Source organism: Thermobia domestica, chromosome 5 (genome assembly GCF_964235325.1).
Source record: "Thermobia domestica chromosome 5, izTheDome1.hap1.1, whole genome shotgun sequence".
NCBI lineage: Eukaryota > Metazoa > Arthropoda > Insecta > Zygentoma > Lepismatidae > Thermobia > Thermobia domestica.
In genome coordinates this window covers 162933503-162946459 of record NC_137458.1, presented here as the reverse complement: position 1 = coordinate 162946459, position 12957 = coordinate 162933503, and the positions used below count along the sequence as shown (strand labels likewise).

Genomic DNA, 12957 nt, shown 5'->3' with positions numbered 1-12957 from the left:
GAATTTCTCTAATGTGATTATGAGTCTACTCTTTTGATGTAAGTTAGATAACTTCCCGTGGTATTTACTGTAATAAATTAATTTCGAATTACTAGAGCAAGTATGTGACAAACCTTCCTCTACAGCAGCAGGTATGTGCAAGTTGGAACAGACGGTGGGCCAATCACAGAGGAGTTATTGGGGTCGAGAGCCGTATGAGAGAATGTAGAACATTTTCATAACAATCGAATGACCATATTTAATGGAGAGACTCGTTCATTATATAATAGCATCACAGGAACACAAAAACTGTTATAACGGTAACCAAGAAGGTAACGGTTATTTACTAAAGAAAAGCAGAATAACTCTATTTGTTTATCATTTTAGTGCGGAATTTGATTCCTCATGTTCTGAGCTAGTCTCAATGTTCCGTGGTATACTCGATGTTCCAACGCGGATGATATTTTCCAAGGTGGACATCAGTTATCCAGGGAATTTTTTCAATACACTTTAAGATTAGGTAATAAGTATATTTTCAATAAGGGATCAGGCGGGTAAAATGAAAGTGTTCAGTGGGCCAGGACTGGTCCAGGGACCGGCTATTGTACATGACTACTATACAGTATAGTACGTTTTCCTCTGTAATGTATAAAATTTATCGTTGGGAATAATATGAATGCAGTTGAGTGGCATGGGTTTAATCACTACTCATACGCTGTATGTAGCAAATAAGCATCTTACGCACTACAGAGGAAGGTGTGAAAACAAAAATATTATCACTGTGATAATTCAAGCTGTAGAGATTTTATTTTTCTTGAACATCAGCTGAGTGTATTTTTATGTAATCTTTTTCTATCTTCATTTTTTATTTAGATTTTATTTAAATATTGAAATTCTCTTTATTAATAATAGTTATTACTTCAGAAATGATAATTATTAGAGCTTAGCACTCACACCTTCAGCGTTGGAAACTTGGTTTGATTCCTGGTGGAAGCTCTAGTAGTTTGGATTTCACGTGAAGTTGTAGATCAATATTTCACATAGCTTAAATGCTAATTTAGAGATATAAAACTCTAAACAATCAACTAAACAACAATTATGGTATTTTCTTGTGAGAAACACATACACACACACACACACACACACAAAAAAAAAAGGAATAAAAAATGTATTTATATTAATTTCTTAATATTGAGGTCTTTTCCTTTGTTATACTTAAGTCTTACAGACAGGCAGTTATTTCTTATTGAACACATGCAACTTGTGTTTTTTCACAAATAGTACATTGATATAAGTTTTTATGCTAATTGTATAATATTGTATTTCTTTATTGAGTTTTTATTCAGCCAAATGATTAAAAAGTGTGTCTTTGGTATACATAGTTCTGCCGTCAATTCTCTGTGAGATTCAGTTGATTCATCATTATCAATTCAGAAAACGATGCCGGCCGTGCTGCATGTCTCCTCTGGCCCACCTTTCGTGGGTCATAAGGCCAGAGAATATTTATTTTATTAGAAATTAAAATAGAAATCTCGTTGTGTTTTGAGAGACAATAATTGAAGATCTTGTTATTTTACAAGCAGTTGCTTTAAATTTATCTAAAAACATCAATAAATCATTCATTGGTTACTGGTTGATGGTGGTTAATAATTTTGAAAACTTGTGAAGAGTGGAGATACCTTAATATATGTAAAATGAGAATTCTGTAGAAAAAAAGGAATCTTAACTGTATAAAATCAGTTATTATCTATATTATTCAATTTTGCAATCCCTGTATTTTTGTTAAGTTTTATTAGCAAATAATTTACATGCTGTTCTCACTCCAAGCAGTAAAGCTTTAATTACAATTATATTCACGATGGAATATGTATGTTTTTTTTTTTTATTATTATTTACAGCTGTAGGTAGTCCAACGAAAGGAACAAAAAGAAAAGAGAAACCCCAATCTCAAGCAGACACGTTTACTTCTCCAGTAAGTTTTTAAACATTTTTTTTATAATTAGATTAAAATACGTTAAGCCCACTATATTATAATATTGTTTAATCTAGATTTCTGTAGATATAGGCTATAAAGTTCACTATTTAAATTTTTGATGTTAATCATAAGTATTTATGATTTGTATTTTTTGTCTAAATAGTTAACACTTTTGAAGAAATAATTCAAAGATAAGTTGTACAGTCTGCAGCAAAATTGGTCATTGATTTACACAACTTTTATTGTTAATTACTTCAGATAAAGACGACTAGCAAACTATACTTAAATCTTAAGTGATACATGCTATATGATACGTAATTTAGATGTTAAACACTGTAGGAATGCGTAATTCAGATACAACGTTCTGAACTTGTATCTCAAGTTAGTGATTTACTTAAGCTGTTTCAGTGTTCTGCTACCTTTTTCAGTTACTTGTTAAAATTGCTAAACTGGAACATTGCTAGATTCCTTGTCCCTATGAAACTATACTAAAAGAAATAGTGAAACACTATTCATCTGAAATTTTAGGAATAATGTGGAAAGTGATCAATGGCTTTCTGGAATTCCATTTTTAATTTACTCACAGGAATATTTAAGAACAAAAATTTCATAATATATTTTTTAAATAGGATAATACACGAATTCCAAAGGGAAAAATATAGTTTCTAGAATTTCCGAGGGTTAATGTTTCATGAATTCTTCTACGATAATTCTATAGAGAGGAGGAATTTAACTATTTGTTCAGTTTACCCATTTTAAGAAGTTGCTGAAGAAAGTGGCAGAACACACTGAAACAATATATCACTTAATTACCTTCAGATATAAATTAAGGACGATATAAGTACTAAAAACGTTTCTCACATCGCCGAAGTTTTTGAGGAACTAAATTATGTCACCCCATTTTTTCTGGCGACTTTTCGTAATTTATCAGCTGTATATTACAGATGGAACCCGTTGTACCCTCGCTGCAATGTGGCTCAGGGGTTCATTTAGTCTGTGTAGCATAGATATCTGGGGAAACATAGGGGTAGAGGCGTCGGAGTATGATACTGACTACATTACCACCTGTGTATAGCAAGTATGGTGCTTTGTCACCATCTAATTCTTGGCCTCATATTGCTTGTCCCAAATTGGAGATGTTCTTTACCTCCACCTTATATTACGGATGGAAGTTCGTTCTGAATACTGAAATGTACGTGTGTCATAACGTTTTTACTTTTCTAGATAGTAAATAATCACAGAAATATAAGCTTAAATTTAGAATAGTATCTCTCGGATTAACAAAAATTAGAAAGAACTTTTAAAAACTTTAAAAAATCTAATTCTCATGAAACTCCAATATATATATATATATATATATATATATACACATCAAGAAATGAAATTCTGGTTTCTTATTCATTGTAATTAGGACTTTTCAACCTTTAAATTAAATGCTAAACTAATGTTAACTTTGAAATCTCTACGTTAGTTATCATTTTTTGCATTGCCATTGTGTATTGGATATAGTCTTACAGATGTATAAGTGTTGAAAAAATATATCAATATATACTTTTCCCCACATGCATAATACCCCAGTTTACGGCATGTTTGGAAAATCTTCCCAGAAAATGAATCCACATTTAGAAGATAGTTTGTGTGCTATTTCAGTAAGTAATGGTTAGATTACACTTTATCTATATCAGTCAAGAACAAGTCTATCCAAATGAAATGAAGTTGTTTAATTGTGTTATTGTGTTCTATTTTACGTACTTAGATCGAAATAATTTTCAAAGGACTGTCAACTTATTATCTTCAGAAATAAGTAATTAATCTCTTAGTCTGTTGCATCTGTTTAATACAGCATAATTTATTGTCAAATCACCGTTAATACATCGTAATTATTAAATATAGGTTTTTCCTTGTACTTTTCATTATTATCATTATCGTTTCTTTTTCTAATTACCTAATTTTTTTGTTAGAAAAGTTATTTTCATCTTTAGGATGAGTCATATACAGTAAAATTCAACTTTACTCAACACCTTAACAAATGTTAAAATTCACATAATTACGTTTATATATAATATATCAACTTGTAATAATTTTCATTATATTTCAGTGTGCATGACAAAGTTATTTGGTTCTTTGAATTGTTTTAATGTATTTTATGATTTGTATTACAGAAAACATGTGATTACACTTTTCAGGCCATTTTGCATATCAACTCCTACAAATTGAGGTGGCTCAAACAACAACAAAAGTGATACTGAAGATACACTACATTAGTCTTAGGTCTTTTATTAAACGGAAAGTTTTGTTACTAAAATAACAAAATGAAGAACTGTTTGATGGCTGAGAACGGTTGAGACTGGATTTGGGTTTTAAAAATGCTCAAGGTCAAATAAGAGCCAAGTGTTTTACATAATTCTATTTTTAAAATTCCTAACATCTTCCAGTAACAGTTGGCAATATAAACATAATTTGATTACATAAGAAATTATAACACGCAATATAATCTAAACACTAAAGTGCTTCCACTAAACAGCCAAAATCTCTAAGATCTTTTTCTTTTTGAGAAAGAAATATTTTGCAAAATCAAAGTGAAAGTTTTGCTATGAAGCCCTTCCCCAATTCTTAATTAAATATAAATTATAAATATATATATTATATGAAATCATGCATACATAAGGACGGGTGAAAAAGAAAAAGTTATTTTAATTTGAAATTATGTTCATTACATTATAGGCAGGGTGTAATATGGCAAATATGCAAAAGTAATTGAATATATTCTCTCACTTTTAGAATATTCAAATCAGTTGTATATTCAAGATAGTGTTGAATACTGCTTCTTTTAATTCGAGCTAGTAATTAACAAAGAAAGTATGCTAAAAGGCCCAAGTACAAGTACAACTCTGAATTACACTTATGAATCGTGCTAGTGCTACATTAATATGTGTAAAATCCAGAAGGAAGTGGTGAAATCGAAATATGACTCACTTGTCAAACTAGTAGTTACCAAAATTCATTCTAGCAATTACCTATTTTACAATTTTTCATTCCTGATCTTGTCAAATATTTATCAGGTATAATGGTTATAAATTACAAGCTGTTCAATGTCAAATAAAAAAAACTAAAATATGTTAGTTTTACGTCCCACGTTTGTTCCGGCTAGGCTAAAGGAGACGGTGATGATGAGAAATGAATGAAAGGGTGGAATGAAGAAAGTGAGAGGATACGAGAGACCCCGAGAAAACCCACGCATACGGTGTTTGTCCATCTTAAAGCTCACTTGGTGCGAGCTGACATCGAACCAAGGACCCCGTATATCAGAGGTGAACGCTCTGGCACTGAGTCGCCGCGGCCCTCCAATGTCAAATAGTTAACACCTTTAGTAATAGGCTGATAGTAAGCTAGGGGCACAATTCTCATCAGCCTAGAGGAAAGAACATCATATATTAAATTAAATGAATGAGAGGAAGTTGTAATCAGTTACCCAGAAGATAACATTAAGAATGATTATTAATAGTATATAGTAGCAACTTTAGTTAAAAAGGGCGAATTATTACAAAAGAATTACCTAAGTCCTCTATATTTGGTAAACAAATGAGCTATTTTAGCTTAGAATTATATATCTTATTTAGTGGATTAACTCCCTTTGCATTTTATTTAGTTATTTACAAGAATCAGTTATATTTTACACATTAACAAAACACAATATTTGTGTAATAAGTAAGTGACAAGTTACAGGGATATTCGCAATATTACATTGATCATTCTTCTTCAATATTATTTTGTTCATGGATTGAATATTTCAACTCCCATTATTCTTCAATATTGATCATGAGTTGAATATTCTAATTTTTGTTCTTCTTCTAATATTTTTGGAATCATTGTTTGAATATTCTAATTTCGGTTGTTTTTCAGTATTATTTTTGTCATGATTTTAATATTTTGATTTTACTTCTTTTTCAATATTATTTTGATTATGGCTTGAATATTCTAATTTTTGTTCTTCTTCAATATTTTTGGAATCACTGTTTGAATATTCTAATTTCGGTTGTTTTTCAATATTATTTTTGTCGTGGCTTTAATATTTTAATTTTACTTCTTTTTCAATATTATTTTGATCATGGCTTAAATATTCTAATTTTTGTTCTTCTTCAATATTATTTTGATAATGGCTTGAATATTCGAACTTTGGATTGGACTCTTTGATATAAATATAAATGTAGTTATTGCCCATAAAGTTTGAGATTTGTGAAATTGGCTTAAATGCAAAGATAAAAAACTCTGAGCAATTATCCCGTACAGTAATACATAAAAGAAATATTATTTACGTGGTATATATATAAAGAAAAACTAAATTACAATGACTTGTTACTTACTAGTACATTCTTCCTTTAAATAAATATTACGCATAGGAACAATTATTTAATTAATTATCATTACAAATTTGTGTATTTAATTTTATTGCCTTTTATGCAACAAATCCGAAAATTTCTGTGGTTTTTATTTAAGTTATGTAAGTTATCTTCTCATAAAGAAGCGAAGACTATGCAAACATTTGGTATTATTATTCAAAAGTTGTTAGTCTAAATGTTTTCTTCCATTTAAGTTAATTTGTGTAGGTAAAATAAATTAGTACATCTGGTACGGACAACTGATTTGAATACTTAAAAAGAGAGTGAACCAAGCATTCAAAATTCCTGTGTAACTGATAAACCGTGGAACTATCTTTTCACCCTGTACTCACACATTCGTCCTTCTTTTTCCCTCTTCCTACACATATACTTCTATAAAATAATATACTTCCATCCGTATATACACTCCAAAAAGAAACATTACGCATAGTTGATATTTTGCAGGAAGATTTTATTTTTGTTTCAGAGAGAACAATCATCATCGTCGTCATCACAAAGTCCAAAGAGAAACAGTTCAAATCTTCCGTTAGTGTGAATTGACGACAGTAGAGAGAGTAAAGACAAATTACAATCTCATATCTTACAGGACATAATCGGTGCTAACTGGATTACAAGTGCATGGAGCACAAGAAATTCTAACTCTGAGGACGTGATGGTGTCTGAAGAACAGCATGGAACGTGGTTTCATAAATAATAATATAAAAACACTTAAAAACCCAACTTGTATAAAGTAATATTGTTATAAGCTACTAAAAACTTGCACGCCATCTTAATAATATGTAGGAAACTATATATTCATGAGGACCAATATTTTCTTAAAATGTTATTATTCCTAATAAGTAAAAGAAATCATGATATAGTTTTTCATAAACGAAGATCAATGTTGAGATAATTTGTTGTTCAATCTGATAACTGTTTGCTTACTAGTTGTATCCACATAGCTTCTATTAGTGTCAGACCTTATTTGGAAACACTAATCGGTACATGACAAACGGTTGTAGTTTCCTCGTTTTTGTGATCCTTTACATTTCACAGCTGTGCCAAATAGTTACGATCGAAATGGGTGATATATGTATATAGAATAATAAGGTGAGTGGAAAATTTCGTATTCTGGACAAAGAATAATTTAGTATACCTTTAAATTGCCACTTAGTAAGACTGGGATGGAGAAATTAGAACCCAAAATTTCTTTCTCCCATTGTCAATTTGAGAATCTTACAAATCCCACCATATTCCATATCAATCCTTACTACTGATGAACTATTTAATAATTTCAACTAGTAGCATTACACAATTATCAAGGAATATAGAACAAAACTGATGCTCGATTACAGAGAAACTATAATGAATGGCCAACTACTTAAAATATAGTCTCTTATACTACATTTTTATTTTTTTACACTAATTAAACTACTTAAGAGAATGATATACATAAGAAATACTATAACTTTTAGACGCCCGCCAGAAATTGTTACAAAATAGTAGACTTTCACGTTGGGGATTCTGGTGACCACTCTAGTTATCACAGATATGATTCATACACCATTGGAAAGCTTATAGGCCACAGATTCCAACGAAGTAAGATTCATGCAATTTTCTCGATATTCTTAGAAGAAGAAGAAGAAACATAAAAATCATAGAAAAATATGAAAAACTTGACTTTGTGAGTCCCTGGCAACCAAATTTGCCTCCTCCTCCCCTATAAGCATTAAGTTTACATATAGGTTATTATCATGTAAGAACTATTTCATTGCTTCACATATACCAATTTTTATAGGTGTACCACAAACGGGGGAGGAGTGTCCCCCAAAACCTGATGAAAAAATTTAAAAAATAACTTCACCGTCCTCCTCTTGGCTGTGGTACCTCCCATATACATAAAATGCACACAGGCGGAAAGCTGCATCCTTCAGGAATACATTGATACCAAAATCATCTTCCTACCTTAATTAGGGGCTGAGCTATCGAGGTTTAAAACTCCGATGCAGCAGTTGCATCAATGGACGTTTAATATATATATATATATATATATATATATATATCACAAACTATTCTTACACTCTCTTACTCTTACTTGAAAAATACTATTACAAAACGAAGGGTACTTCATAATGATTAAAGTATTGAGTACGGAATATTTGGTTTACAATTTACTCATAATTACAACGTATTTCACATATTTCTAAAATTCTGAAAATAGTTTAACTATAATACATTATATAAACTTAACTGGTCTTTGTCTCTAATATATAATTATAAAGAAATTGTCATAGTTGAAAGTATAATAAGATTAATTAATGTATAATAAGATAAAATTAATTAAATAGAATATACTATAAGTTGATGTTACCCAGTGAATCAATTTACTAATGACCAATGTTACCAATAGTCTCTCGTCCAAATATATGTAGTCTAGGCTTCCTCATACTCAATAGAACTACCGTAGTGATCTAAACTTACTACAGCGTAGAGATCTACATAAATTCGCCATAAGCTATTACTTTGTTAGTGTTGAATTTGTTTGTGCCTATTGCCTAATGCCGTCGTTTTCTTCTTCTTTATAAATGTATATCGGTGTTAACTTAATTGTCACTTGCTGTACCATATCTTTCATCATATCATAACATAACACACAGTCAGTTATGAAATTGAAACTTACTACCAGGATTTCTACAGTCTTTTCCATATCTTCTATTACATTACATACCACACCAGTCATCGTTCCTAAACAATTACTACAGACGTCTACAAATTGCCTTTACTTAAGTAAGCCGGAATCAATAAATAGCAGAGCAATAGCAGAAATTTACTTTTCACAAATATGCGTTTTCTTAATTTCAAGCAGAAGTAATTTATCCTTCCTACACAGAGAATTCTTAAATTAAAGTTCTAAAACAATGCTGAATAGATTCAATTCGATTTAAAAAATGTCACAACAAAAGTGATACTTGTAACATCGATTTAGCATCTTACTGTTAAATATAGTTCGGGAGTATTTAAGTTATAAATATTATTAATTACTGACAGTCTTGTTTTGTATCAAATGAAAGCTCCTATATTCCCTATACTTTAGTCATTTGAAAAATACATACGCACGCTACAGCATTCACTTCAATAACTAAAATATTGTTATAATTTTTCTACTATTAGGATAAGGATTTGTTTATTTTTTTATGTCAGTTTGTGTCCTCGCTTATGCACTTTTGTCCTCAATATCTAGTAATGCTGTATGTTTAAGACAGTATAACTTCTTAGAATATAATATGGATTGCTGAATCGTATAACAGAATATATAGTTTAATCTAAATTGTGATAGAATACCTGTAAAATGCAAGCTTTTAAATAACACCTTAGAAGTTAAAATTTGGTAAGTAAATTTGAACTTTTAAAAATAATATAAACTAAAGATATAACTAATTTCATCGTAAAAATCTATTAGCATCAGAATACGAAATTTTTGAACGCTCATCGTTCATATATTCATATACAGGTTGATTACAAGTGTATCTTTTTCGAAATAATAATATTCTTAAATGTATTCTTCTTGAATGTATAAAATATATATAATTTAAGAAATGTACTAAATATAACTGCACCATAAGAATAATGATTACGCTTCTACCCTAACAACACCCTAGAATTTGTGAATTAAAATCAATTGACAGTATTTCTGCTCTCCAGTTCATTAGAACTAACAATTTACCTTCCCGATTTGTAAAATTGTCTTCCATTATATGTTTATTTACGTCTTAAGATAATCAAATATTTACAATGATCACTTTGTACGAAATGTTCACTTTTCTTTTCCATACTACGACACTTAATTTCGTTAGATTCGTTCAATAAACAACTTAAATTTATAGTATATGTTAGAAACTATGAAATGTTGTCTACGTTTATTCGTACTCTCGAAATTACGATAAAATGCTCATAAAATTTATGAATACCTAATAACACTACATAAATATTTTTTTTTTTTTTTCTCCTCTTTCGAGGAATTAAGATTTAAGGCACAGATCTTATCTTATCCCAGTTTGCCTATGTCCTGCTATTTTGATTAATTGTTCCTGTAATAAAGTCTTGAGTCGAAAACTTCTTGTTCAAACACTGGATTCTTCTTGTAACTAAAATCAAAATAACAAACGCAAGATCAAACGTAAAGATTATGAAGGATATATATATATAATTTTTTTTTTTTTTTTTTTGAGAAATTTTGAATTCCAGTATGCTTTGTAATCTGTCATCAAACTGTTTGAAAAGTATATTATTAGACTTTTTTTTTTTATATGTTTAAATTGTTTTGTTGTAGAAATTGCAAAAAGATATGTAAAAACTCTTGATTTATGCTTGTTAAAATAAAATTAATATTAACTGGTATTGTATGAAAATTACAGAAATAATACTTAATAAACCATGAAAGTATTCATAGTTTCATGGAGTAAATCTTAAATAAACACATAAATATTGTTATAAACGATACTTTATTAAGATTCAAGGAATTATTATATGCTAAAAGTCTTTTCAAAGTTGTTATGAATGATTTATCGATATTAATTAATATTGATACTGTTATTTGCAAATGAATTGATTACTATTCACCCGTTTTAAACTATTATCTATCACTAAGAAGTAACTTAACTATATTTAAGATTATTTACCATAATTCAAATTGATTTGCTATTATTTCAGTATCTGAAGCTTTGAAATTACAACCTCGAAGGTCTGGTGATTATTTTTATCATACACTATATTTCTGCTCATTATTTTATTATTTCATCAATTATTTCTATTTGATTTCTAGGATTATCATTTGTAATCACCCTGTATATGATTTACAAGCTGTGAAACAAAACAATAAGAAAATACTTTGCTCACTTGAAATCAACTATCGAGATTTGAGGAGATTTTGGAATAGTAGTACTTCTTTTCAATATGAAACAAATCGTGGCACACAATTTTAGACTTTAATAAAATGTTAATACGTCAATAAAAAGAATCAGTAACCGAATGTAAAACGAAATTTATAATTTCTCTTGTAAATACTGCTATAACCATAAACACTTTCTTGTAAAAATTGCTAAACGTGTTGTATATTTACACATATTATGTGTTTGAAGTGTTTATGTGACAGTATCGTTTAGTTAATAGTAGATTTCTATTCGAGAATCCATCGTTTTTCAATCAGTATAATTTTTTTGTTCATACGAAAAACGGCGATATTGATATTTCTTAGATTGTCACGTGTATTAATTAAATCTTTAGAGACATTGTATTATATTATAAAACTAAAGAAACCAACTTTTTTTTAACTTTTTGCAAAGAAGTGAGGCTGCCTTTTTACTTATTTTAATTACGTGTGACAAAATTGCAAACAGATTTTAATTCCAAATATAACAAATTGGGTATTTAAAGAGTACTAATGAAAGACACGGAAATGCTACTTACCGAAATTGTTGAGTAAGAGGGTCTACAAAATTTGTATAGTTATTCTTTTTTTTAGTGTGTCAAAACATTTTACTGATTGTTTGGAATGTCTAAGAATTACACACAGGTTACAGTTTTATAATACGTTTTATTTAATTTGTTTTTAAAATGTTGATAACATTATTTTTAAGAAATAATAACAAAGTTGATTTTGTAAACGCCGCTTATGCTACGCAGTAATACTACCTCTAAAAGCAGAATAAACCCATTACAACACACTATCGCTTGATTAGTTTACTTCATCAGGTATGGTGAAGAATGAAATTAAAATCTGGTAAATGCAAGATTGGAGATTGCATGCAGATCAACATTATTTATTACTCAATCAATTAATTTGTACTTTTACGTTCCACGTTTATGTCTTCTAAGATAAAGGAGATGAATAGCAATTGTAAGTGGAAAAATAGGTAGAGTCAGAATGTTGAAAAAAAACTGAATCCCGAGAAAATTCACGGATATGGTGTTGTGCATCGCAAACTCACATACCCTGGGATTAAACTAAGAATCCATCTAGCTTCCATGTCAGTTAATCTGTCTATACCAGTATTTTCATAGAATTGTCTGATATATATTGATGGAACATAAAATCTACGCTAAATATTGACACATTGTTTTGCTGAACTGATGTTACGTAATGAACTTAATTGTAGTTCATAGTAAACAGTGAGTTTACTATGAGGGAAATGGTTAAAGTTATTCATTAAATATCTCAGATCATTCTTCTATTTTTCAAAACTGCAAAACATAATTTTAAAAAATTTATGTTTTGTATTTACAAAATATCTTCAGTTTTATAAAATTTTAATATAAAATGGCAATACTATCTATAGTGTTTTCAAGTAACTCATCATTACTAAGAAGTATGTCTGTCAGTTAATTGTAGCTACCATCGTGCCATTTGGTGAAATATCGCTCAACAATGAGGAACTTACTGAAAATGTTGAATACTTGAGATTACAGCGTTTCATAAGTACCGAAATAATATACTGTATTAGAAAATATATATATATGTGTGTGTGTGTGTGTGGGTTTCGGAATATTGTAAAAAATGTGAAAAGGAGCTATAAAATTCGATATTCAAAAGTATGAACTGATTTTCAAGGGTTAACTGTTTCCATG

The 12957-nt window shown here is 29.4% G+C and overlaps 1 protein-coding gene across 7 annotated transcripts in view; it reads left to right on the top strand.

Moving 5' to 3' along the window:
• The window catches only part of LOC145686228 (cyclin-dependent kinase-like 4), a 188722-nt gene that overhangs the window by 137583 nt on the left and 38182 nt on the right, over positions 1-12957 (top strand). For 3 of the 7 annotated variants that reach the window (XM_081759302.1, XM_081759303.1, XM_081759304.1), the window contains exon 8: positions 1878-1951. In XM_081759302.1, the coding sequence (XP_081615428.1) occupies positions 1878-1951 (74 nt within the window). Of the gene's footprint in view, positions 1-1877; positions 1952-4116; positions 5737-6820; positions 11659-12957 lie in introns of those variants that run through there. The other 4 variants (XM_081759305.1, XM_081759307.1, XM_081759306.1 and 1 more) reach the window with 4 other exon arrangements.